Below are 26,000 nucleotides of genomic sequence, written 5' to 3' on the forward strand. Positions count from 1 at the left end.
CACTACAACCCGTTGATAATGGTCCTAAATTTTTATAAAACTGTCACTACAATCCGGTGACTACGGTCCTAAGTTCTTATTCGATATTTTCACAAACCATGGCATAAATGAGAGATCTCAAATTATCGTCTAGACACCACATATATACATCGATACATATTCTATCACACATAGTACTATCAAATATATGATCACTTAGCCCAAGTTTTGATAATCAAATATAAACACATATAACACAATTTTGAAAATACTAGTAAGATCGATCGAAAACTTACCTCAAAAACTGACCATATCTGAATTTACTTTTTTTGTCCCTCTAAACTATGTTATCTTGAAAAAGACGAAACACGAAAGTTGTAGAGAATGAAAAGAGCTTTCCGAAAAGTCCTGGATCACTGAATTCCAACTTATGATGATTTTTCTACGAATTTTATAAGATTGCTGATTTTTATGAATAAAGGCCTACGAGTTTTGATATTAAAGACAACGAAGACGAATATGATGTATTTATAAAGATACAAAACCCTATATCTTAACCTACAAGTTATTCATGTTATAATATGATCCAAATTTTAGGCCCATTACTCTAATCAAATTTTAAATCCTAGTTCTAATCAAATTTTAATCCTTCTTTCTCAATATCCTATTATTATTATTATTCTAAAATTTACGGGATATTACATTTGTATAATTCAAAAATTTTAACTTCCAGTTCAAATTAGATACCTAATTCAAATATATCTATTTCTCTTCCGGGTTTCTACTTCATTCTACTCCAATGGATATTCCTGCAATGAAGCATTCTACAAAAGCTTCGAAGGATCGTATGCCTTTATGGGATCATCCATTATTTACGAACAATATTGATAGTGGATCCAGTTTATGTCTTGGTTTGTAATTTTTGGTTGTTCATATGTTTATGATCTATTTATGATCTATTATATTTTCAAGTTTGATTGTTAGACTATTTAATTATATAGGTGCTGGTAGAGTTGTTAAAGCTTTAGGCGAGGTTGTGAAGGAAAAGGTTTCATGTAATGAGGTATGTTTATATATTGAGGTCATTTTTACGAAGTTGGACATATATGTTATTAATTTAAATTGCACTATTATTGTTTTAGATTGCTGAAGTTTTTGGCATTGGAAAAAAGAAAAGGTGTTCGTTCAGTTGTGGTAATGTTTATGTTCGTTTAGATCTTAAAGTATTGTATATCAATCATGTTATAGAATTATAGAATTCGTTTTGATTTACGCAGTGGATAAAGAAAATCGTGGAAAATCAAGTTTAGTTGAAGCACCGAAAAAGAAAATTGGAACTACTCTTGCATATCGTACTTATCGAAAAGACATAGGTATTCTTTGATATTGTTAATACATAATTTTCTTTCTGAAATGATTCCAACTTCATCAAATAGTGTCATGCGTGGCGCCCTCCAAACCCGGGTCAGAAGTTTGGGGTCCATAACACATACACAATATATAAACCTGTATATGAAATATTATTTACAATGACCCTGCTTTACATAACCACAGATCGCAACAGGTTAAAGTATTAAAACAAGCCACAACCTTAACTTTTATTACAACGTACCAAATCCCAACTAATTTAACTTACAACTGATAATGAAATTATTCTTACAATCTTACTATCTCACTACTGTAATAAGCTCCTGCTAGATCGATCCAACATAATCTGGAATCCTAACTCGTACATTGAACTGGGAAAACCTCGCTATCAACCGTATCCTTCTTAACTGTAGAATACATAAAAAGATTCGCAAGAGTGAGCTAACTAGCTCAGCAAGTCACAATGACAATAATTGAGGTTAATCAATGATTAAACAAAATGGTTCAGAGGAATCAAATTTATTGCTAAACAATCATTAGAATTGGATATTCCATTTTAAGTTTTAAAACCAAAGTTAGGCTGCTGATCAGTACTGCTCTAATTACTGGATCCAAGGACACATTGGCCTAACTTGACCATTGATATGGTCTGACCACGAATCTGGTCCCTATATAAAAAAAACTATCCAATTCTAAAGCAGTTCAATATGATAAACACTATAATTCAATAAAACAAGATCGTAATCAACAGTGATGAAACATTTGTATAAAGGCATGATGCATTTCATGAGTATCACAAGGGGTATCAAAGTATGTATAAGAAATGGCCTTCAGTCTGTAGGAGAATTGGGTATTAGATGAACAATGGTTTACAGGGTTTAGCTCTTTGATGTCACAAGGTATGGTTGAGTATAAAAGTTTCTGGATGTTCAAACAATTCTATTCCAGTGTTTGCTGTTTGGTGGTTGTATATTTGGAGAGTAGTGTCATATTTGCGTGGTTTAGTATCTGGAAATCAACAAGAAATGGTTCACAGGGAATAAGGCTTACGGCTCAAAGATCAAATGATGTGGCTCAGGTTCAAGGTTGAAGGATTCAATGTATTTACAATATAAAATAGAGCTATTTTAAACACTTAACAATATGTTACGAGAAAGTTTAGAAATATTTGCATTATATCTCGAAAAAAAAGTTTAGAAGTACTTGCCTTATCACAATCGATTCCAATTTCACTTGTACTCGTCAAATGACTCTCTTCAACAACCACTCATCTACTTTTCCTATGCCTCGATTCTATTTTCTGATGACTTGTTGTATTTTCTACATGTCGATTCCATTTTCTGATCACCTGCTTCCCTTTCCTACGCCTTGCTTACTCTGCTAGGCATCATAATTATCTATCAATATTCATCTCACATTATTCTAATCGTCACATGGACGTCATAAGGTTTCATCTACCCTTCGTTTTTACCCAAATCCGATTTACGGATTAAAAGTTATACTAAAACAAGTAAGCACTAATCACATAGACCGACAGTCAAACAAATAAGTCACATATAGCACAGAGCACGTCAAACAATCAATGAAATTTCATTTATAAGGAAGTCCCGGGCCATAAACAGGCTTTTGGGTATTTAAAATAATTTTTCGGAATTAAAACGGGTCGTTGGATCAAATTTAAAGTAATAAACAGGGTTCGGTTGGCCAAATCTGGCTTCAAAACAATTTTATAATAATTATCGAGCCTTGAAAACAATTTAAAATAATATTTTAAAGCTCAAAACTATTTTTCGGAATTTTTAAGTCATTTTTAAATAATTAAATCTAATTAAATAATTAATTAAAATCAATTAATAATTAATTAAATCAATTAATTTTCGAATTAGTTGACCAATTAATCAATTAATTTTTAACTAAAATTAATTAACTACTTAATTCAGATTTATTTTTGAATTAAAAATAATTTTTGGAATTAAAATAATGATTTTTGGAATTAAAATAATCATTTTCGGAATTTTTTGAAATTAAAAACAATTTTGAAAATAATTTATAAAAAGAAATCCGAAATTTGAAAGAATTTAAAACAGGAATCCAGAATTTGTAAAGTTTTGGAAACTTTAGGAGTTAAAGTGCAAGAACAGAATTTCAGAAAATTTTTAAAACAGAAATGGATCGGAACCGGGTCAATCCCCGGGTCAAAATCGACCCGAACGGGTCACCCAACAACTGAAGAACCCGCCGAACGAACTGCAGAATCCGGTGGCCGGAAAATAATCCGGCGAGGCTCGATTTCAACAAAAACAGGGTTGCTTGACTTGGTTCTCATGGGGTTTTCATTCTATTTCACTCCAGGAACTCAAATCAACTCACCATCAATTCAAACGCTGTCTGGAATTCAAAATCCAGCTAAAAGTTCATAAAAACCGGCGAAAACTTCAAAAGAAAACTCCGTGCTTATCAGAAATCGTTTGTGATATGTAAATACATGGTTCGATTGCAAATTTGATAAGGAACACAAAGCACCCATCAAGATCGACTGAAAACCCCCAACAAAGATTCCCTCAAATCGAATTGAAAACATTCAAAGTAATATAAACCCTAATTTCTAAATTCAGATAATCAAACCTAAAATTAAACATGTTATTGAACTCCAATCCAAGAGTATAATATACCAAAATGATCAGGAAAACAAGCTCTACCACATACAATCATCAAATCACACAGACAATCTCTCGAACAAAAATTCATAATTTAAATACCAAGAAATTTGAATATAAATAATTAAATAGAAAATCACCTAATGTTTCAGGGTTGAAATTGATGAAAGATTTGGATTCCAGATTTCAGTAGCTTCGTTTTGAGTATATGTACGCCAAAATCGGATATCGATAACGCCTTCGAATTTGTGTTTGATTACGAAGAACAAAATATAATTATAGTATTTTCTCTGTAAAAACTCTGTGAATACTGTTTGCAAATGATTTCTGGTACAAAATAAAATACGGTAGAGGCTATTTATAATTACGGAAAATTAGTATCCCGTTGGATCATTCCAGATACAAAATGGTACGTTTATTTATAAATACTGATCCAAACGGTACCGATTTTCGGGATAATTATCCAAATCAGTACAATTTGTACTGCGGTCTTGGTCTCAGCGCCTGCTTACACGTATTACGAGGTGATAATTGTGATAGTTTAATAAAAAGATCCCGTTTATCAAAAATACGAGTTTTATTGATTTACCGAAACGAATAATGTATCGAAAATGTTACGCCGGGACCCGCACAGGACAAACCGTACTCCGGATCGAAAAAGTCGAAACATGGAAAATTCTCGGAATAGTGCAATTAGGTTAGGAAGGAGTTTTAGGAAGAGTTTCGGGTTATAAAAACGTAAAAACGGATGACGTCGGTTGGTTCCCGATTGTATAAAATAGTTTTTTTAAATACTCGGAAAAAGATTTTATAAAATCCATATATTTCCTATAAAATCATAAATCAACATAAAAATAAATAGGAAGATATGACAAATATTTATATTTTATTTTGGACATATAAAAATTAAAATACTCAATTAATATTATTTTTAAACATCCCAACACATAGAACACTTAACAAATAATTCACAGAATAGATACTGAACATACATAATAATTATTTATTAGTAAAAATAATTACACGATATATCCCAGATATTACATCATGTTTGTATAAAAATGTTGTTTATATTTTTAAATGTCTTAGAGAGGAGTAAGGAATTTAGAAAACAAGTGGTCCATGATGATGGCATGAATCTTCTTCAAAAACTTTGTTGAATGAAGTAGCGAATGGTTTGGCCAAAAATAAACTTCTGGAAGACCAAGGAGGGAATGTGTCCATTTCCACACAATATGTTGAATGTACTCCTTCAAATTCGAATATCCGAAGAAACAGTGGTGAATGTGAATGAATTTTATGTTTTGTTGTAAAATGTTTATTTTTTTAGTAGTCTAAAGTTTTTAACAAATGTAGAAGCAGTTCATCAACATGAAATAGCTCCGAAAAGGAAATTAAAGAAAAAGATTATTGATTCAGTTGGTGATATTTCTCGATCTTTATTTGTTGAGGATGTTGTAAAACCACATTTCAATGACACTCACTATACAGAACTTGGTAAAGTGCCTAATTGTTATGGGATGAAGTAGATGTTACGTGTTATGTAATGAATAAATAATTTTTGTATATTATATTCTGTTTCTGCAGAGCAATCACATGTCCGTGATTTTGACAGTAGTGATGAAGATTTCTTTAGTGATGATGGACCGGATACTGGTTGTGGCTTTCATGATGATCTTCCTGAAACTTCTAATGCTGAAAAAATTGATAAAGTTGAAAAGCTTAAATTGAGACCAGGTATCCACTTTTAAGAAAATGGGTGTTACTGTTTTTCGCAACTATTTTCTGATTTTGTTGAAAAATGCAGTACCTGCTTAGTATGTGAGTTTAGGCCCTCCATCCGTTAAGTGTCAGTTCTGTGAAGCATTCATGTGGAAAGAAGAAAGGGTTAATAAACAAGTTAAGCTTAGCACTCTGATTTTTTCAATATGCTATCGCAAAGGCATGTTATAGTTGCCTAAGACACCTCCAACTCCTTCGTACCTGTGGCAGCTATATAATGATCCTTATACAGGTCCTGCATTTAGGAAATATTCCAGTATATACAATAGTATGTTTTTTTACCTCAATTGGAGGTACCGTTGATCACTCAATAAATAATGGAGGTGGTCCTTACATATTTCGTTTGAATGGCCATAATCATCATGTCTTTGGTGCTTTAATTCCTAATAATTGTGAGGATCTTAAATTTTGTCAACTTTATATATATGATACTATAATGAGGTTTCCAATCGAATGAAATGGATAAATGTCGACGGTGGTGACCAAATCAATTCTAAAATTGTTGAGGGTTTGATGAAATGTTGGATGAGATAAATGAATTGGTTAAGGAGTTTCGTGTTGCTCGTGATCATTTTAAAGATTCTCCTTTTGTTGATTTGAAGATTGTTTTGAAAGTTTGTTATTCACAGAGTGGCAGAGAAAACCGTTTACCAGATTATAACGAGGTTTTTGCTATTATGGTCGGTGATATGGAGGACCCTTGTGCTTCACGTGACATTATTGTGAAGAGCAAAACACGGGGTCTTGAGAGAGTTACGAACACTCACCCAAAGTTGATGTCTTTCCAATATCCACTGCTTTTCCATATGGGGAAGATGGTTTTCATTCAAAGATAAAATATGTCAGATGTGAAGAGAATAAAGGGAAGAAACGACATAATTATACAGCTATGGAATTATATTCTTATAGATTTGAGGTTCGACATAATGAAGGTAAGCTTTGTTTTATAGTTTTCAATTTTCCCCATGTTCTTATGTTTTTATTGTCAAATTTAGATTGCAAAATTCTATTACAAAAACATTAGGTATGACTCCACATTTGGGTGGTAGGTTGTTCCAACAATACATCGTTGATGCATTTTCCACAATTGAACATGCAAGATTATGGTGGTTTCGAACTCATCAGACGACTTTGCGTAATGAGTTGTATACTCATATATGTGACTATTTACGTAAAGGTGATAGTGATGCACAGAAAATTGGAAAGAGTTATATACTTCCTGCAGGTTTTGTTGGCTCAAAGCGTTATATGCCGCAAAATTTTCAAGATGCACTTGCAGTATATCGTCATGTTGGGCATCCTGATATATTCCTTACAGTGACATGCAATCCTATGTGGGATGAAATAATTCAAATGTTAAAGCTTATTCCTGGTGGTACAAGTGTAGATAACCCAGACATTGTTGTACGTGTTTTTCGTTTGAAGCTTGATCAAATTTTGGATGATATAAAGAAGAAAGCGTATTTTGGTGTTTGCATCGGAGGGATTGATATTTTTGGTATTTATTCAATTTTAGTTTTTGTAAAAGCTATGTTTGAATCTTTTTTTGCAGTAATGTATGTTGTTGAATTCCAAAAAAGAGGTCTTCCGCATGTCCATATGCTTATCTGGCTTGATAATGCATCAAAATTTAAAAGGAGGTCAAATGTTGATCAATTTTTATCTGCTGAAATCCCCGATTCTGATATAGATCCTGCTGGATATGCTGTAGTTAAAGCTTTTCTGATACATGGTCCCTGCGATGTTGAATTCCCCAAATGTCCATGCATGAAAGATCATAAATGTAGTAGACATTTCCCGAAGAACTATGTATGTTTGCTTAATAATTTATCACTATAATTTATTGTGTTTGTACTTTGTATGATAATGTAATTAATCATGTAATGTAGGTTATGTGACAGGACTACTTTTTATGAATCAGGGTTTCATATTTACATGCGACGAAACACTGGAGTTACTGTTAATGTTTGAAAGCAGGATCTAGATAACCAGTGGGTTGTCCCGTACAACAGAGATTTGTTGGTTAAATATCAATGTCACATGAATATTGGTCTTTTTTGTCATGCCAGGATTTTGAGGTACCTATTTAAGTATTGTCTTAAAGGACACGACCGCGCCACTATAGAGATTAGAGGCCATAGACCGAAGAATTTAGATTCTAATGAGGAAGTTATTGATGAGATTCAAGCTTTTTTTATGGTCGTTATATTTGTTCTTCCGAAGCTGCTTATCGTACCTTTGGATTTGATATTCATCATAGATCTATATTTGTTGAGCGTCTCTCTTTTCATCTTCCCGGGATGAAAAGTTGTACTTTCAAGAGAAATGAATCTCTCAAAAAAGTTGTATCTCGGGCAGAGGAGAAATGCAGTAAACTGGAAGCCTTTTTTTATGTTGAATCGTACGGATAATAATGCAAGTAAATATACTTATGAAGAAATTACTCAATTTTATATTTGCAATAGTTCCAGTAATTTATGGACTGTCAGAAAGAGGGGACTTCAAATTGGAAGATTGGTGTTTACACATCACACTAGCGGTGAAGTATGGTACCTTCGTTTGCTACTTTCTAAAGTCCGTGGTCCGATTTCTTTTAAAGCTTTGAGAACAATGAATGGTGTTGAGTACTCTACATTTCAGGATGCTTGCAATGAATACCATTTGCTTGATAATGATGATGAGTGGCACGAGCTAATTTCTGAATGTTGAAAATGCGGGTTTCCACCCCGAATTCGACAATTGTTTATGCATATTATTGTCAATTCTCAAGTCAGTAATTTGTGCGCTCTTTGAAAGCCTCACTAGAAAGCAATGTCAGAGATTTTTTGTTTACCAAGCGTCGTGCATTGAAGAAACCTGATCTTGTGTTGAAAGAGACAGAAATTGAGTACTATGCTTTTGCTGGTATGTTTTATATCAATAAAAAATCCTATGAAATTAATTTTAACTTAGTATTGTAAATAGTGCAGTGTGTTAATTTTGTTTTATGTTACTGCAGAAATAGATAGATTACTGAAGTCTATTGGGAAATGTTTGAAAGACTACCCCCAAATGTCTCAACCACCATCTATATTTTTGGATGTAACTACAAATACTTTGATATTGGAGGAGACAAGTTATGACACTGAAAAAATGGAAAAGGAATACTCTGAACTATTGATGAATTGTAACGAAGATCAAAATACGATTTACAATGCTGTTCTCAATTCCGTGGATAATAATTTGGGACATCTTTTTTTTATATTATAGTGGTGGATGTGGCAAAACGTATTTATGGAAGACTCTGATCTGCAAATTAAGAGCTTCAGGAAAAATAGTCTTACCAGTTGCCTCCAATGGAATTGCTGCGACTCTTCTTCCAAATGGTAGGACAGCACATTCACGTTTTAAAATTCCAATTGTGTAAATGATTATTCATTATGCAGCATAAGTCACAACTCTGAAACTGCTGAACTGATTAAGCGTACAAGTCTTATTTTTTGGGATGAAGCTATGCAACATCGTTATACTTTTGAGTGCTTAGACCGATCTTTAAGATATATTATGAAAAGTATTCATCCCCAACGTTTCAACATGCCATTTGAAGGAATTACTGTTTTGCTTGGTTGCAATTTTCATCAAATTCTTCCTGTGATAAAGTATGGTTCGCGTGCTGATGTTGTATCTGCTTCCATTACTCGGTCCAGGTAATGGTCCTTTTGTAATATATTTACTCTTAGAAATAACATGCGTTTGAGTAAAGGGAAAAATGCTGATGATATTGAAGCCTTAACAGTTTTTGCAAAATGGGTGCTTGATATTGGTGATGGTAATATATCAACTGTAGACACAGGTAAAACATCAGGATTAGAATTTGAAATATCTATTCCTCCAGAATTCTGTAATGTTGAGCAGTCAAATTCGAATGATCATATGATACATACAATCTATCCCAGCTTTCAATCAAATTTCAAATGTCTGAAATATTTGAGTGAAAGGGCTATTCTCAGTCCAACAAATTAGACTGTTAGTGATGTGAATGATCTTATTATTGAGAATATTGTAGGTGACTCCACTTCTTATTTCAGCGTCGATAAAGCTGAAGAATTTGGTGACACCGACTCTGAATTCAACACTGCTTTTCCAGTTGAGCATTTGAATTCTTTGAAAATTCCAGGAGTGCCGCGTCATGAACTGAAGTTGAAAGACGGTGTTGTTGTTATGTTGATGAGAAACTTGAATCAAACTATTGGTTTATGCAATGGGACTCGAATGATGGTAACCAAATGTTTGAAGTTTTGTGTTGAATGCGAGGTCATCTCTGGTATCTTTAAAGGTTGTAGGCATTTCATTCCTCGGATGGAATGTTCTCCAAGTGATAGCAAACTTCCATTCAAACTTCTCCGAAAGCAAATGCCAATACAAATTTGTTATGCCATGACAATTAATAAATCTCAAGGGTAGTCTCAAGAAATGGCTGGTTTATATTTGCCTCATTCTGTTTATACACTTGGACAGTTCTACGTGGCTATTAGTTGTGTAACATCACCTGAAGGTTTGAAGATTTTTGTTGATGATGAAAATGGTTGTAGCACAAATATCACAAAGAAAGTTGTGTATAAAGAAGTCCTCTACAATGTACCTGTGGTGTAGGTTCATGATGATCGTAAGATATGGGTTATTGTTTTAGAAACTACTATCATGGCAGAATTTGTTTTGTAATCCGATCGCCCTCCTTACTTCATTTTTTGTAAAACAATATCAATTGTCTAATGAACTCTTTGGTCACCTTTTTTTTCCAAAAAACTGTCCTTGGTTAATCTCCAATATTTAAAAATGGAATGTTAAGGTTAATGGTCATTGGATTAATCAGTAGGTGGTTATGTCGAATGAAGTCATACCATCCCATTCCATATCTACAGAGTATTTTTTTAAATTTGTTAAATGTTTTATATAATTTTGATTTTAATTGAGATTTGTGCATGTTTGAACATCTGCTATTCAATTTTATCAGCATCGTTAAATTGTATTAAGTATTATTATAATATGTAATGATTCCAACCTAAATTAAGTAAGTTCATCATTAACTGTAATATGTTTTCGCAAAATTAGTTGATTCTGTCCACCAATACTTAATTAGTACATTCTGAATTACAAAATGGGTATATTTATCTTTAACAACATTCTCAAAATCATCAAATAATAAAATGTTAGAATATTTTATAATTTTAAAGATTTGGATTAGGTAATAGTAATGATCCAAATTTCGAGCAGTAGATTTTACAGATTCAAATTTTTATTACTTTTTACTCCACGGTTGGAGATGGTTGTGCCCAAACTCTGTCAAATTTAGTTTTTTGTATAACGATTGGAGTTACCGCCATATTAAGTAGTTGTGATCCCATAATTCAAATTTGTTTCACCAATTGATTCAATTTTTTTACGCACTCCAACATTAATCCAACTATAGTAATTTTGATTTGAATCGAGATTTGTGCACGTTTAAGCATATCCTATTCAATTTTAGCAACATCGTTAAATTGTATTAAATTTATTATTATAATATATATTTTTTCTCCTATTATAACGTTTTATTTAATTTACATCAGGTTTTTAAAAATATTAAAAATTACTTTATTTATTATTAATTTTAATAACAATATCAATAACAATTCAAAGATAAATTAGTAATGATTTCGACTAAAATTAACCAATTTCATCATTAACTAAAATATGGATTCTCAAAATTAGTGTATTGTGTCCATAAATACTCAATTATTAGATTCTAAATTTCAGAATGGGTAAATTTATCTTTAACAACATTAACCAAATCATCAAATAATAAAAAGTTAATATATTTTATAATTATAAAGATCTAGATTAATTAATAGTAGTGATTCAAATTTGGAGCAGTTGATTTTGCGGATTTTTAATTACATTTTTCTACACAGTTGGAGTTGTTTGGGCTTAAATTTTTTCAGATTTTGCATTTTATATCACGTTTGGAGTTACCCCATCTTTAGTAGTTCTGATTGAAAAATCCTATTAGTGCATATCGATTGAGTTATTAATTTTAATAATAATATCAACAACAACACACAGATAAATTAGTAATGATTCCGACATAAATTACCTAATTTTATCATTAACTAAAATATGGATTCTCAAATTTAGTGTATTTCGGGCATAAATACTCGATTAGTACATTCCGAATTTCAAAATGTGTATGTTTGTCTTTAATAACATTAACCAAATCATCAAATAATAAAAAGTTGGTATATTTTATAATTATAAAGATCTGCATTATTTAATAGCAGTGATCCAATTTGGGAGGAGTACATTTTATGGTTTCAAATTTTAATTACTTTTTTCTCTAGGGACAGAGTTGTTTGGGCCTAAACTCTTTTACTTTTTTATTTTTAGATCACGATTAGAGTTACCCCGATATTGAGTAGTTGTCATTTAAAAATTTAATTTCGGTTCACCAATTGATCCAAATTTCTTACGAACTCCAGTAGTGATCCAAAATCTTTGTTTCGAAATATCTTTTTCATATTATATTACATTACATGAATGTCATATTAAATTTTTAATGTTCCTTTCATTATTCAATTATTATAAAACGGAAAAATATCCATTTAATTAACAAACATAGTAAAAAATATGTAATAATTGTCATAAAAATATACATGTTTCCCTATTATAGTTTATTATAAATGTAAGGGCAACTCAAAAATTTTAACTTCCAGTTCAAATAAGATACCGAATTCAAATATATCTATTTCTCTTCCGGGTTTCTACTTCATTCTACTCCAATGGATATTCCTGCAATGAAGCATTCTACAAAAGCTTCAAAGGATCGTATGCCTTTATGGGATCATCCATTATTTACGAACAATATTGATAGTGGATCCAGTTTCTGTCTTGGTTTGTAATTTTTGGTTATTCATATGTTTATGATCTATTTATGATCTATTATGTTTTCAAGTTTGATTGTTAGACTATTTAATTATATAGGTGTTGGTAGAGTTGTTAAAGCTTTAGGTGAGGTTGTGAAGGAAAAGGTTTCATGTAATGAGGTATGTTTATATATTGAGGTCGTTTTTACGAAGTTGGACATATATGTTATTAATTTAAATTGCACTATTATTGTTTTAGATTGCTGAAGTTTTTGGCATTGGAAAAAAGAAAAGGTGTTCGTTCAGTTGTGGTAATGTTTATGTTCGTTTAGATCTTAAAGTATTGTATATCAATCATGTTATAGAATTGTAGAATTCGTTTTGATTTACGCAGTGGATAAAGAAAATCATGGGAAATCAAGTTTAGTTGAAGCACCGAAAAAGAAAATTGGAACTACTCTTGCATATCGTACTTATCGAAAAGACACAGGTATTCTTTGATATTGTTAATACATAATTTTCTTTCTGAAATGATTCCAACTTCATCAAATAGTGTCATGTGTGGCGCCCTCCAAACCCGGGTCAGAAGTTTGGGGTCCATAACACATACACAATATATAAACCTGTATATGAAATATTATTTGCAATGACCCTGCTTTACATAACCACGGATCGCAACAGGTTAAAATATGAAAACAAGCCACAACCTTAACTTTTATTACAACGTACCAAATCCCAACTAATTTAACTTACAACTGATAATGAAATTATTCTTACAATCTTACTATCTCACTACTGTAATAAGCTCCTGCTAGCTCGATCCAACATAATCTGGAATCCTAGCTCGTACATTGAACTGGGAAAACCTCGCTATCAACCGTATCCTTCTTAACTGTAGAATACATAAAAAGATTGGCAAGAGTGAGCTAACTAGCTCAGCAAGTCACAATGACAATAATTGAGGTTAATTAATGATCAAACGAAATGGTTCAGAAGAATCAAATTTATTGCTAAACAATCATTAGAATTGGATATTCCATTTTAAGTTTTAAAACCAAGGTTAGGCCGTTGATCAGTACTGCTCTAATTACTGGATCCAAGGAACACATTGGCCTAACTTGACCATTGATATGGTCTGACCACGAATCTGGTCCCTATATAAAAAAACTATCCAATTCTAAAGCAGTTCAATATGATAAACAATATAATTCAATAAAATAAGATCGTAATCAACAGTGATGAAGCATTTGTATAAAGGCATGATGTATTTCATGAGTATCACAAGGGGTATCGAAGTATATATAAGAAATGGCCTTCAGCCTGTAGGAGAATCGGGTATTAGATGAACAATGGTTTACAAGGTTTAGTTCTTTGATGTCACAAGGTATGGTTGAGTATAAAAGTTTCTGGATGTTCAAACAATTCTATTCCAGTGTTTGCTGTTTGGTGGTTGTATATTTGGAGAGTAATGTCATATTTGCGTGGTTTAGTATCTGGAAATCAACAAGAAATGGTTCACAGGGAATAAGGCTTACGGCTCAAAGATCAAATGATGTGGCTCAGGTTCAAGGTTGAAGGATTCAATGTATTTACAATATAAAACAGAGCTATTTTAAACACTTAACAATATGTTACAAGAAAGTTTAGAAATATTTGCATTATATCTCGAAAAAAAAGTTTAGAAGTACTTGCCTTATCACAATCGATTCCAATTTCACTTGTACTCGTCAAATGACTCTCTTCAACAACCACTCGTCTACTTTTCCTATGCCTCGATTCTATTTTCTGATCACTTGCTGTATTTTCTACATGTCGATTCCATTTTCTGATCACCTGCTTCCCTTTCCTACGCCTTGCTTACTCTGCTAGGCATCATAATTATCTATCAATATTCATCTCACATTATTCTAATCGTCACATGGACGTCATAAGGTTTCATCTACCCTTCGTTTTTATCCAAATCCGATTTACGGATTAAAAGTTATACTAAAACAAGTAAGCACTAATCACATAGACCGAAAGTCAAACAAATAAGTCACATATAGCACAGAGCACGTCAAACAATCAATGAAATTTCATTTATAAGGAAGTCCCGGGCCATAAACAGGCTTTTGGGTATTTAAAATAATTTTTCGAAATTAAGACGGGTCGTTGGATCAAATTTAAAGTAATAAACATGGTTCGGTTGGCCAAATCTGGCTTCAAAACAATTTTCTAATAATTATCAAGCCTTGAAAACAATTTAAAATAATATTTTAAAGCTCAAATCTATTTTTCGGAATTTTTAAATCATTTTTAAATAATTAAATCTAATTAAATAATTAATTAAAATCAATTAATAATTAATTAAATCAATTAATCAATGAATTTTCGAATTAGTTGACCAATTAATCAATTAATTATTAACTAAAATTAATTAACTACTTAATTCAGATTTATTTTTGAATTAAAAATAATTTTTGGAATTAAAATAATGATTTTTGGAATTAAAATAATCATTTTCGGATTTTTTTGAAATTAAAAACAATTTTGAAAATAATTTATAAAAAGAAATCCGAAATTTGAAAGAATTTAAAACAGGAATCCAGAATTTGTAAAGTTTTGGAAACTTCAGGAGTTAAAGTGCAAGAACAGAATTTCAGAAAATTTTTAAAACAGAAATGGATCGAAACCGGGTCAATCCCCGGGTCAAAATCGACCCGAACGGGTCACCCAACAACTGAAGAACCCGCCGGACGAACTGCAGAATCCGGTGGCCGGAAAATAATCCGGCGATGTGGCGCCCTCCAAACCCGGGTCAGAAGTTTGGGGTCCACACACACACACCTTATAACAATATTTAATGATAATAATAATATATGCAGTGACCCTACTTACCAACTACCATGGATCGCAATAGGTTAAAGTATGCACACAAGCCAACACACTAATATATTACAAACCGTTCAAATCCCAACTATTCCAAACTCACACTGAGTATTAAACATTATTACAACCTTTTTCAAACTTAAATTATTCAAAAGAAGCCTATTAGCTCAGCTTCCTCAACCTGAACCCCTAGCTCTCGCGCTGGACTGGGGATCCTCGCTACCAACTGGTTCCTTTTTAACTGGAAAGAATATAAACAACATCGCACAAATGAGCTAACTAGCTCAGCAAGTCACAATGACGAAACTGAGAATAATGATCATCAGGTGACTATGATTATGATATCAAGTGAACAATGGATTATGATTTAGAATTGGATAATATACTTTTAATTTAAAAACCAAGGTTAGGCTGCTGATCAGTCACGCACTAACCCCGAGCAAGGCACACAGCATTGCTCTAACTACTGGATCCAAGGCACACATTGGCCTAACTTGACCATTATATGGTCTGACCACGAATCTGGTCCACAATTTTATAAAAACGATCCAATTCTAACATAAGAACAGAATATGCAATAATAAACAATAACCAAAACCATTAACAACAATGAGTGTTTAACAATGAAAGGGTTTCAACCTTTGTAAGGATCAATAGAGTAGTTTAAAAGCTTGAATGCTGGGTAATGAAAGAATTGGATACACAAGAATCAATACTTCAGGGTTTCAAAGATTTGGGCTTTCAGAGCATAGGATACAATGGTTGAATGTACAAGTAATTCTGTTCAGTGTTTGGGATTCTGTTTGCAGGTATTTATGGAATAGTATTGTATACTTAAGGTTCGAGTTTGGGTTTACAATAATCAATGGCTTAGAAAGAATATGGTTCATGGCTCAAGAACAATAATTGAATTCAGGGTTTAGGTTTCTGTGCTTCAAAGCACTTGCCATGTCAACAAGACTATCAAGAATTATAATATCTCGAGAAAGTTCAGAACACTTGCCTGGTATTAGCTTACTACTCTGTACTCGTTTCCAATCACAATCGTCTTATTCCTCAACTATCTGTTTCCCTTTTCTACGCCTTGCCTCTTCTGCTCACATATCATAAGCATCTATCAATCATCAACTCACAAGATTCTATTCAATGCATACTTTTATCTACCCTTCGTTTTACCCAAATCCGATTAACGGATTGAAATCTACGCAATAACGAAGTAAACACCGCATATATAGACCGATAGTCAAACAACATGTCACGTATAACACATAATACATCACGTAATCAATGTTATATCATTTATAAAGAAGTCTTAGGTCATAAATGTGCTTTCGGGTATTTAAAATTATTTTTAAAACATTTTTCGGAATTAAAACGGGTCATTGGATCAATTTCAGGTTAATAAACAGGGTTCGGTTGGCCAATTCTGGCTCCGAAATAATTTTAGAATAATTATCGAGCCTTGAAAATAATTTAGAATAATATTTTAAAGCTCGAAACTATTTTTCAGAATTTTTAAATCATTTTTAATAATTAAATCTAATTAAATAATTAATTAAAAATTAATTAATAATTAATTAAATCAATTAATCAATTAATTTTCGAATTAATTGACTAATTAATTAATTAAATATTAACTAAAATTAATTAACTAATTAATTCAGATTTATTTGTGAATTAAAAATAATTTTCGGAATTAAAATATTAATTTTTAGAATTTTCAGAAATTAAAAACGAATTTTTAAAATAAAAATAAATGGGAAATATGATTTTTAAACATTTTTAAAACAAGAATCCTATTTTTGCAAAGTCTGGAAACTTCAGGGACCAAACTGCATCGTTCCCAAAACTTCAGGGACCAAACTGTAATTTTTACAGTCCGTCGCCGGAAAATACAGAGGTGGCCGGAGAACACGATTCCGGCTTCCTCACCTTGCCACAAGCTCCAGATCACATCTACACAACACCAGGAATACAACCATGCAATCAAAACATTTTAACAATCCCTGAGTTGGCCGGAATTTAGCCGTGAAAATTTCCAGTTTCCGGTGAAGATCAGAAAACTTCAAATCACAACTCCCTTCTCTACAGACCTCGTTGGTTCATGAAACTTATACGACTGGATTGCAAATTTCACAGAGAACACAATCCACTATAACACAACTTCAATCTATCACATAATAAGAAACCCCCAAATTTCAATTAAGAACATTCATACGGGTTATAAACCCTAATTTTAAAATTCGAAAATCAAACTCAAATTTGAACATGTTACTGAACTCCAAATCAGACGTATGACATATGAAAATCATCAGGAAAACAAGTTCTACAACATGCAATCATCAAATCATACAAACAATCATCCGAACAAAAATTCATATTTTTAATAAAATAAATTCGAAAATAATTAAATTTTTAGAAATTCAACCTTTGATTCTGCAGGTGTATGGATTACAGATTCTGATAGAGCTTCTCAAGACCTTCAAATCCAGTACTCGAGCTTTTCAAACAAAGATCAATAACACCTTCAAAAGTTGGTTTGATTCTCAGAAAGGTTTATGAATATATGATTTTTCTCTGTAAAATTATATATTTATCTGTCTGCAAATGATTTTGATACGAAATAAAATACGGTAAAAGGCTATTTATAATTACGGAAAATTTGTATCCCGTTGGATCATTCCGGATATAAAATGGTACGTTTATTTGTAAAAACTGATCCAAACGGTATCGGTTTTCGGGATAATTATCCAAAACAGTACAATTTGTACTGCGGTCTTGGTCTCAGCGCCCAGTTACACGTACTACGAAGTGATAATTGTGATAGTTTAATAAAAAGCTCCCGTTTATCGAAAATACGGGTTTTATTAATTTGCCGAAACGAATATCGTATCGAAAATGTTGCGCCGGGACCCGCGCAGGACAAACCGTACGCCGGATCGAAAAAGTCGAAACATGGAATATGCTCGGAATATTACAATTAGGTTAGGAAGGAGTTCTCGGAAGAGTTTCGGGTTCCAAAAACGTAACAACGACTGACGTCGGTTGGTTCCCGTTTTATAAAAATAGATTTTAAATTCCCGGAAAAAGATTTTATAAATTTCATATGATCCTTATAAATTCATAAATCAACATAAAAATAATTAAGAAGATATGACAATTATCCATATTTTATTTTGAATATATAAAAATTAAAATACTCAATTAGCATTATTTTTGAATATTCAAGTACAGATAACATTTAACAATTATTCACATAATAAATACTGAACACACAAAATAATCATTTCATAGCAAAATAATTGTACGATATATCCCGGATATTACAGGCGAGGCTCGATTTCAACAAAAACAGGGTTGATGGACTTGGTTCTCATGGGGTTTTCATTCTATTTCACTACAGGAACTCAAATCAACTCACCATCAATTCTAACGCTGCCTGGAATTCAAAATCCGGCTAAAAGTTCATAAAAACCGGCGAAAACTTCAAAAGAAAACTCCGTGCTTATCAGAAATCGTTTGTGATATGTAAATACATGGTTCGATTGCAAATTTGATAAGGAACACAAAGCACCCATCAAGATCGACTGAAAACCCCCAACAAAGATTCCCTCAAATCGAATTGAAAACATTCAAAATAATATAAACCCTAATTTCTAAATTCCGAGAATCAAACCTAAAATTAAACATGTTATTGAACTCAAATCCAAGAGTATAATATACCAAAATGATCAGGAAAACAAGCTCTACCACATACAATCATCAAATCATACAGACAATCTCTCGAACAAAAATTCATAATTTAAATACCAAGAAATTTGAATATAAATAATTAAATAGAAAATCACCTAATGTTTTTGGGTTGAAATTGATGAAATATTTGGATTCCATATTTCAGTAGCTTCGTTTTGAGTATATGTACGCCAAAATCGGATATCGATAACGCCTCCGAATTTGTGTTTGATTACGAAGAACAAAATATAATTATAGTATTTTCTCTGTAAAAACTCTGTGAATACTGTTTGCAAATGATTTCTGATACAAAATAAAATACGGTAGAGGCTATTTATAATTACGGAAAATTAGTATCCCGTTGGATCATTCCAGATACAAAATGGTACGTTTATTTATAAAAACTGATCCAAACGGTACCGGTTTTCGGGATAATTATCCAAATCATTACAATTTGTACTGCGGTCTTGGTCTCAGCGCCTGCTTACATGTATTACGAGGTGATAATTGTGATAGTTTAATAAAAAGATCCCATTTATCAAAAATACGAGTTTTATTGATTTACCGAAACGAATAATGTATCGAAAATGTTGCGCCGGGACCCGCACAGGACAAACCGTACTCCGGATCGAAAAAGTCGAAACATGGAAAATGCTCGGAATATTGCAATTAGGTTAGGAAGGAGTTTTAGGAAGAGTTTCCGATTATAAAAACATAAAAACGGATGACGTCGGTTGGTTCCCGATTGTATAAAATAGTTTTTCTTTTAAATACTCGAAAAAAGATTTTATAAAATCCATATATTTCCTATAAAATCATAAATCAACATAAAAATAAATAGGAAGATATGACAAATATCTATATTTTATTTTGGACATATAAAAATTAAAATACTCAATTAATATTATTTTTAAACATCCCAACACATAGAACACTTAACAAATAATTCACATAATAGATACTGAACATACATAATAATTATTTATTAGTAAAATTAATTACACGATATATCCCAGATATTACATCATGTTTGTATAAAAATGTTGTTTATATTTTTAAATGTCTTAGAGAGGAGTAAGGAATTTAGAAAACAAGTGGTCCATGATGATGGCATGAATCTGCTTCAAAAACTTTGTTGAATGAAGTAGCGAATGGTTTGGCCAAAAATAAACTTCTGGAAGACCAAGGAGGGAATGTGTCCATTTCCACACAATATGTTGAATGTACTCCTTCAAATTCGAATATCCGAAGAAACAGTGGTGAATGTGAATGAATTTTATGTTTTGTTGTAAAATGTTTATTTTTTTAGTAGTCTAAAGTTTTTAACAAATATAGAAGCAGTTCATCAACATGAAATAGCTCCGAAAAGGAAATTAAAGAAAAAGATTATTGATTCAGTTGGTGATATTTCTCGATCTTTATTTGTTGAGGATGTTGTAAAACCACATTTCAATGACACTGACTATACAAAACTTGGTAAAGTGCCTAATTGTTATGGGATGAAGTTGATGTTACGTGTTATGTAATGAATAAATGATTTTTGTATATTATATTCTGTTTCTGCAGAGCAATCACATGTCCGTGATTTTGACAGTAGTGATGAAGATTTCTTTAGTGATGATGGACCAGATACTGGTTGTGGCTTTCATGATGATCTTCCTGAAACTTCTGATGCTGAAAAAATTGATAAAGTTGAAAAGCTTAAATTGAGACCAGGTATCCACTTTTAAGAAAATGGGTGTTACTGTTTTTCGCAACTATTTTCTGATTTTGTTGAAAAATGCAGTACCTGCTTAGTATGTGAGTTTAGGCCCTCCATCCGTCAAGTGTCAGTTCTGTGAAGCATTCATGTGGAAAGAAGAATGGGTTAATAAACAAGTTAAGCTTGGCACTCTGATTTTTTCAATATGCTGTCGCAAAGGCATGTTATAGTTGCCTAAGACACCTCCAACTCCTTCGTACCTGTGGCAGCTATATAATGATCCTGATACAGGTCCTGCATTTAGGAAATATTCCAGTATATATAATAGTATGTTTTGTTTTACCTCAATTGGAGGTACCGTTGATCACTCAATAAATAATGGAGGTGGTCCTTACATATTTCGTTTGAATGGCCATAATCATCATGTCTTTGGTGCTTTAATTCCTAATAATTGTGAGGATATTAAATTTTGTCAACTTTATATATATGATACTATAATGAGGTTTCCAATCGAATGAAATGGATAAATGTCGATGGTGGTGACCAAATCAATTCTAAAATTTTTGAGGGTTTGATGAAATGTTGGATGAGACAAATGAATTGGTTAAGGAGTTTCCTGTTGCTCGTGATCATTTTAAAGATTCTCCTTTTGTTGATTTGAAGATTGTTTTGAAAGTTTGTTATTCACAGAGTGGCAGAGAAAACCGTTTATCAGATTATAACGAGGTTTTTGCTATTATGGTCGGTGATATGGAGGACCCTTGTGCTTCACGTGACATTATTGTGAAGAGCAAAACACGGGGTCTTGAGAGAGTTACGAACATTCACCCAAAGTTGATGTCTTTGCAATATCCACTGCTTTTCCATATGGGGAAGATGGTTTTCATTCAAAGATAAAATATGTCAGATGTGAAGAGAATAAAGGGAAGAAACGGCAGAAATGTACAGCTATGGAATTATATTCTTATAGATTTGAGGTTCGACATAATGAAGGTAAGCTTTGTTTTATAGTTTTCAATTTTCCCCATGTTCTTATGTTTTTATTGTCAAATTTAGATTGCAAAATTCTATTACAAAAACATTAGGTATGACTCCACGTTTGGGTGGTAGGTTGTTCCAACAATACATCGTTGATGCATTTTCCACAATTGAACATGCAAGATTATGGTGGTTTCGAACTCATCAGACGACTTTGCGTAATGAGTTGTATACTCATATATGTGACTATTTACGTAAAGGTGATAGTGATGCACAGAAAATTGGAAAGAGTTATATACTTCCTGCAGGTTTTGTTGGCTCAAAGCGTTATATGCCGCAAAATTTTCAAGATGCACTTGCAGTATATCGTCATGTTGGGCATCCTGATATATTCCTTACAGTGACATGCAATCCTATGTGGGATGAAATAATTCAAATGTTAAAGCTTATTCCTGGTGGTACAAGTGTAGATAACCCAGACATTGTTGTACGTGTTTTTCGTTTGAAGCTTGATCAAATTTTGGATGATATAAAGAAGAAAGCGTATTTTGGTGTTTGCATCGGAGGGATTGATATTTTTGGTATTTATTCAATTTTAGTTTTTGTAAAAGCTATGTTTGAATCTTTTTTTTGCAATAATGTATGTTGTTGAATTCCAAAAAAGAGGTCTTCCGCATGTCCATATGCTTATCTGGCTTGATAATGCATCAAAATTTAAAAAGAGGTCAAATGTTGATCAATTTTTGTCTGCTGAAATCCCCGATCCTGATATAGATCCTGCTGGATATGTTGTAGTTAAAGCTTTTATGATACATGGTCCCTGCGATGTTGAATTCCCCAAATGTCCATGCATGAAAGATCATAAATGTAGTAGACATTTCCCGAAGAACTATGTATGTTTGCTTAATAATTTATCACTGTAATTTATTGTGTTTGTACTTTGTATGATAATGTAATTAATCATGTAATGTAGGTTATGTGACAGGACTACTTTTGATGAATCAGGGTTTCATATTTACATGCGACGAAACACTGGAGTTACTGTTAATGTTTGAAAGCAGGATCTAGATAACCAGTGGGTTGTCCCGTATAACAGAGATTTGTTGGTTAAATATCAATGTCACATGAATATTGGTCTTTTTTGTCATGCCAGGATTTTGAGGTACCTATTTAAGTATTGTCTTAAAGGACACGACCGCGCCACTATAGAGATTAGAGGCCATAGACCGAAGAATTTAGATTCTAATGAGGAAGTTGTTGATGAGATTCAAGCTTTTTTTATGGTCGTTATATTTGTTCTTCCGAAGCTGCTTATCGTACCTTTGGATTTGATATTCATCATAGATCTATATTTGTTGAGCGTCTCTCTTTTCATCTTCCCGGGATGAAAAATTGTACTTTCATGAGAAATGAATCTCTCAAAATGGTTGTATCTCGGGCAGAGGAAAAATGCAGTAAACTGGAAGCCTTTTTTATGTTGAATCGTACGGATAATAATGCAAGTAAATATACTTATGAAGAAATTCCTCAATTTTATGTTTGCAATAGTTCCAGTAATTTATGGACTGTCAGAAAGAGGGGACATCAAATTGGAAGATTGGTGTTTACACATCACACTAGTGGTGAAGTATGGTACCTTCGTTTGCTACTTTCTAAAGTCCGTGGTCCGATTTCTTTTAAAGCTTTGAGAACAGTGAATGGTGTTGAGTACTCTACATTTCTGGATGCTTGCAATGAATACCATTTTCTTGATAATGATGATGAGTGGCACGAGGTAATGTCTGAATGTTGAAAATGCGGGTTTCCACCCCGAATTCGACAATTGTTTATGCATATTATTGTCAATTCTCAAGTCAGTAATTTGTGTGCTCTTTGAAAGCCTCACTAGAAAGCAATGTCAGAGATTTTTTGTTTACCAAGCGTCGTGCATTGAAGAAACCTGATCTTGTGTTGAAAGAGACAGAAATTGAGTACTATGCTTTTGCTGGTATGTTTTATATCAATCAAAAATCCTATGAAATTAATTTTAACTTAGTATTGTAAATAGTGCAGTGTGTTAATTTTGTTTTATGTTACTGCAGAAATAGATAGATTACTGAAGTCTATTGGGAAATATTTGAAAGACTACCCCCAAATGCCTCAACCACCATCTATATTTTTGGATGTAACTACAAATACTTTGATATTGGAGGAGACAAGTTATGACACTGAAAAAATGGAAAAGGAATACTCTGAACTATTGATGAATTGTAACGAAGATCAAAATACGATTTACAATGCTGTTCTCAATTCCGTGGATAATAATTTGGGACATCTTTTTTTATATTATAGTGGTGGATGTGGCAAAACGTATTTATGGAAGACTCTGATCTGCAAATTAAGAGCTTCAGGAAAAAATAGTCTTACCAGTTGCCTCCAATGGAATTGCTGCGACTCTTCTTCCAAATGGTAGGACAGCACATTCACGTTTTAAAATTCCAATTGTGCTAAATGATTATTCATTATGCAACATAAGTCACAACTCTGAAACTGCTGAACTGATTAAGCGTACAAGTCTTATTTTTTGGGATGAAGCTATGCAACATCGTTATACTTTTGAGTGCTTAGACCGATCTTTAAGATATATTATGAAAAGTATTCATCCCCAACATTTCAACATGCCATTTGGAGGAATTACTGTCTTGCTTGGTGGCAATTTTCATCAAATTCTTCCTGTGATAAAGTATGGTTCGCGTGCTGATGTTGTATCTGCTTCCATTACTCGGTCCAGGTAATGGTCCTTTTGTAATATATTTACTCTTAGAAATAACATGCGTTTGAGTAAAGGGAAAAATGCTGATGATATTGAAGCCTTAACAGTTTTTGCAAAATGGGTGCTTGATATTGGTGATGGTAATATATCAACTGTAGACACAGGTAAAACATCAGGATTAGAATTTGAAATATCTATTCCTCCAGAATTCTGTAATGTTGAGCAGTCAAATTCGGTTGATCATATGATACATACAATCTATCCCAACTTTCAATCAAATTTCAAATGTCTGAAATATTTGAGTGAAAGGGCTATTCTTAGTCTAACAAACTAGACTGTTAGTGATGTGAATGATCTTATTATTGAGAAGATTGCTGGTGACTCCACTTCTTATTTTAGCATCGACAAAGCTGAAGAATTTGGTGGCACCGACTCTGAATTCAACACTGCTTTTCCAGTTGAGCATTTGAATTCTTTGAAAATTCCAGGAGTGCCGCATCATGAACTGAAGTTGAAAGACGGTGTTGTTGTTATGTTGATGAGAAACTTGAATCAAACTATTGGTTTATGCAATGGGACTCGAATGATGGTAACCAAATGTTTGAAGTTTTGTGTTGAATTCGAGGTCATCTCTGGTATCTTTAAAGGTAGTAGGCATTTCATTCCTCGGATGGAATGTTCTCCAAGTGATAGCAAACTTCCATTCAAACTTCTCCGAAAGCAAATGCCAATACAAATTTGTTATGCCATGACAATTAATAAATCTCAAGGGTAGTCTCAAGAAATGGTTGGTTTATATTTGCCTCATTCTGTTTTTACACATGGACAGTTCTACGTGGCTATTAGTCGTGTAACATCACCTGAAGGTTTGAAGATTTTTGTTGATGATGAAAATGGTTGTAGCACAAATATCACAAAGAATGTTGTGTATAAAGAAGTCCTCTACAATGTACCTGTGGTGTAGGTTCATGATGATCGTAAGATATGGGTTATTGTTTTAGAAACTGCCATCATGGTAGAATTTGTTTTGTAATCCGATCGCCCTCCTTACTTCATTTTTTGTAAAACAATATCAATTTTCTAAAGAACTCTTTGTCACCTTTTTTTTTCAAAAAACTGTCCTTGGTTAATCTCCAATATTTAAAAATGGAATGTTAAGGTTAATGGTCATTGGATTAATCAGTAGGTGGTTATGTCGAATGAAGTCATACCATCCCATTCCATATCTACAGAGTATTTTTTAAATTTGTTAAATGTTTTATATAATTTTGATTTTAATCGAGATTTGTGCATGTTTGAACATC

At 32.5% G+C, this 26,000-nt stretch overlaps 5 protein-coding genes across 5 annotated transcripts; all 5 read left to right on the plus strand.

Moving 5' to 3' along the window:
- Positions 1 to 6,304: 6,304 nt before the first annotated feature.
- On the plus strand, positions 6,305 to 8,090 carry LOC141664718 (uncharacterized). The gene is made up of 5 exons (XM_074470672.1): positions 6,305 to 6,558; positions 6,782 to 7,284; positions 7,339 to 7,569; positions 7,676 to 7,751; positions 7,856 to 8,090. Exons 1-5 carry the CDS (start codon positions 6,305 to 6,307, stop codon positions 8,088 to 8,090), a joined length of 1,299 nt encoding a protein of 432 aa, XP_074326773.1.
- Positions 8,091 to 9,512: 1,422 nt separating this feature from the next.
- On the plus strand, positions 9,513 to 10,418 carry LOC141664719 (uncharacterized). Its single transcript, XM_074470673.1, has 3 exons — positions 9,513 to 9,618; positions 9,832 to 10,043; positions 10,284 to 10,418. The coding sequence occupies exons 1-3, from the start codon at positions 9,513 to 9,515 to the stop codon at positions 10,416 to 10,418; spliced, it is 453 nt and encodes a 150-aa protein (XP_074326774.1).
- An 11,127-nt stretch (positions 10,419 to 21,545) lies between these two features.
- LOC141664720 (uncharacterized) lies at positions 21,546 to 23,332 on the plus strand. The gene is made up of 6 exons (XM_074470674.1): positions 21,546 to 21,799; positions 21,874 to 21,959; positions 22,052 to 22,584; positions 22,667 to 22,811; positions 22,918 to 22,993; positions 23,098 to 23,332. The coding sequence occupies exons 1-6, from the start codon at positions 21,546 to 21,548 to the stop codon at positions 23,330 to 23,332; spliced, it is 1,329 nt and encodes a 442-aa protein (XP_074326775.1).
- A 35-nt stretch (positions 23,333 to 23,367) lies between these two features.
- LOC141664721 (uncharacterized) lies at positions 23,368 to 24,718 on the plus strand. Its single transcript, XM_074470675.1, has 4 exons — positions 23,368 to 23,731; positions 23,824 to 23,931; positions 24,026 to 24,225; positions 24,335 to 24,718. The coding sequence occupies exons 1-4, from the start codon at positions 23,368 to 23,370 to the stop codon at positions 24,716 to 24,718; spliced, it is 1,056 nt and encodes a 351-aa protein (XP_074326776.1).
- A 36-nt stretch (positions 24,719 to 24,754) lies between these two features.
- LOC141664722 (uncharacterized) lies at positions 24,755 to 25,660 on the plus strand. Its single transcript, XM_074470676.1, has 3 exons — positions 24,755 to 24,931; positions 25,031 to 25,285; positions 25,526 to 25,660. Exons 1-3 carry the CDS (start codon positions 24,755 to 24,757, stop codon positions 25,658 to 25,660), a joined length of 567 nt encoding a protein of 188 aa, XP_074326777.1.
- The last annotated feature ends 340 nt before the right edge of the window (positions 25,661 to 26,000 follow it).

The sequence above is a fragment of the Apium graveolens genome, chromosome 6 (genome assembly GCF_009905375.1).
Source record: "Apium graveolens cultivar Ventura chromosome 6, ASM990537v1, whole genome shotgun sequence".
In the NCBI taxonomy this organism is placed as follows: domain Eukaryota; kingdom Viridiplantae; phylum Streptophyta; class Magnoliopsida; order Apiales; family Apiaceae; genus Apium; species Apium graveolens.

Bases quoted from the DNA above. Each gene is read 5' to 3' on its own strand.
- LOC141664718 (XM_074470672.1), top strand. From the start codon at position 6,305: ATGTTGGATGAGATAAATGAATTGGTTAAGGAGTTTCGTGTTGCTCGT. The intron at 6,559-6,781 runs GTTGATGTCTTT...TGTCAAATTTAG, and splicing joins GTTACGAACACTCACCCAAA to ATTGCAAAATTCTATTACAA. The intron at 7,752-7,855 runs GTTTGAAAGCAG...TTGTCATGCCAG, and splicing joins ACACTGGAGTTACTGTTAAT to GATTTTGAGGTACCTATTTA.
- LOC141664719 (XM_074470673.1), top strand. From the start codon at position 9,513: ATGCGTTTGAGTAAAGGGAAAAATGCTGATGATATTGAAGCCTTAACA. The intron at 9,619-9,831 runs GTAAAACATCAG...AGAATATTGTAG, and splicing joins TATATCAACTGTAGACACAG to GTGACTCCACTTCTTATTTC. The intron at 10,044-10,283 runs GTAACCAAATGT...ACACTTGGACAG, and splicing joins GCAATGGGACTCGAATGATG to TTCTACGTGGCTATTAGTTG.
- LOC141664720 (XM_074470674.1), top strand. From the start codon at position 21,546: ATGTTGGATGAGACAAATGAATTGGTTAAGGAGTTTCCTGTTGCTCGT. The intron at 22,585-22,666 runs GTATGTTGTTGA...AAATTTAAAAAG, and splicing joins AATCTTTTTTTTGCAATAAT to AGGTCAAATGTTGATCAATT. The intron at 22,994-23,097 runs GTTTGAAAGCAG...TTGTCATGCCAG, and splicing joins ACACTGGAGTTACTGTTAAT to GATTTTGAGGTACCTATTTA.
- LOC141664721 (XM_074470675.1), top strand. From the start codon at position 23,368: ATGGTTGTATCTCGGGCAGAGGAAAAATGCAGTAAACTGGAAGCCTTT. The intron at 23,932-24,025 runs GTATGTTTTATA...ATGTTACTGCAG, and splicing joins TGAGTACTATGCTTTTGCTG to AAATAGATAGATTACTGAAG. The intron at 24,226-24,334 runs GTTCTCAATTCC...TAAGAGCTTCAG, and splicing joins AAAATACGATTTACAATGCT to GAAAAAATAGTCTTACCAGT.
- LOC141664722 (XM_074470676.1), top strand. From the start codon at position 24,755: ATGCGTTTGAGTAAAGGGAAAAATGCTGATGATATTGAAGCCTTAACA. The intron at 24,932-25,030 runs GTTGATCATATG...CTAACAAACTAG, and splicing joins ATGTTGAGCAGTCAAATTCG to ACTGTTAGTGATGTGAATGA. The intron at 25,286-25,525 runs GTAACCAAATGT...ACACATGGACAG, and splicing joins GCAATGGGACTCGAATGATG to TTCTACGTGGCTATTAGTCG.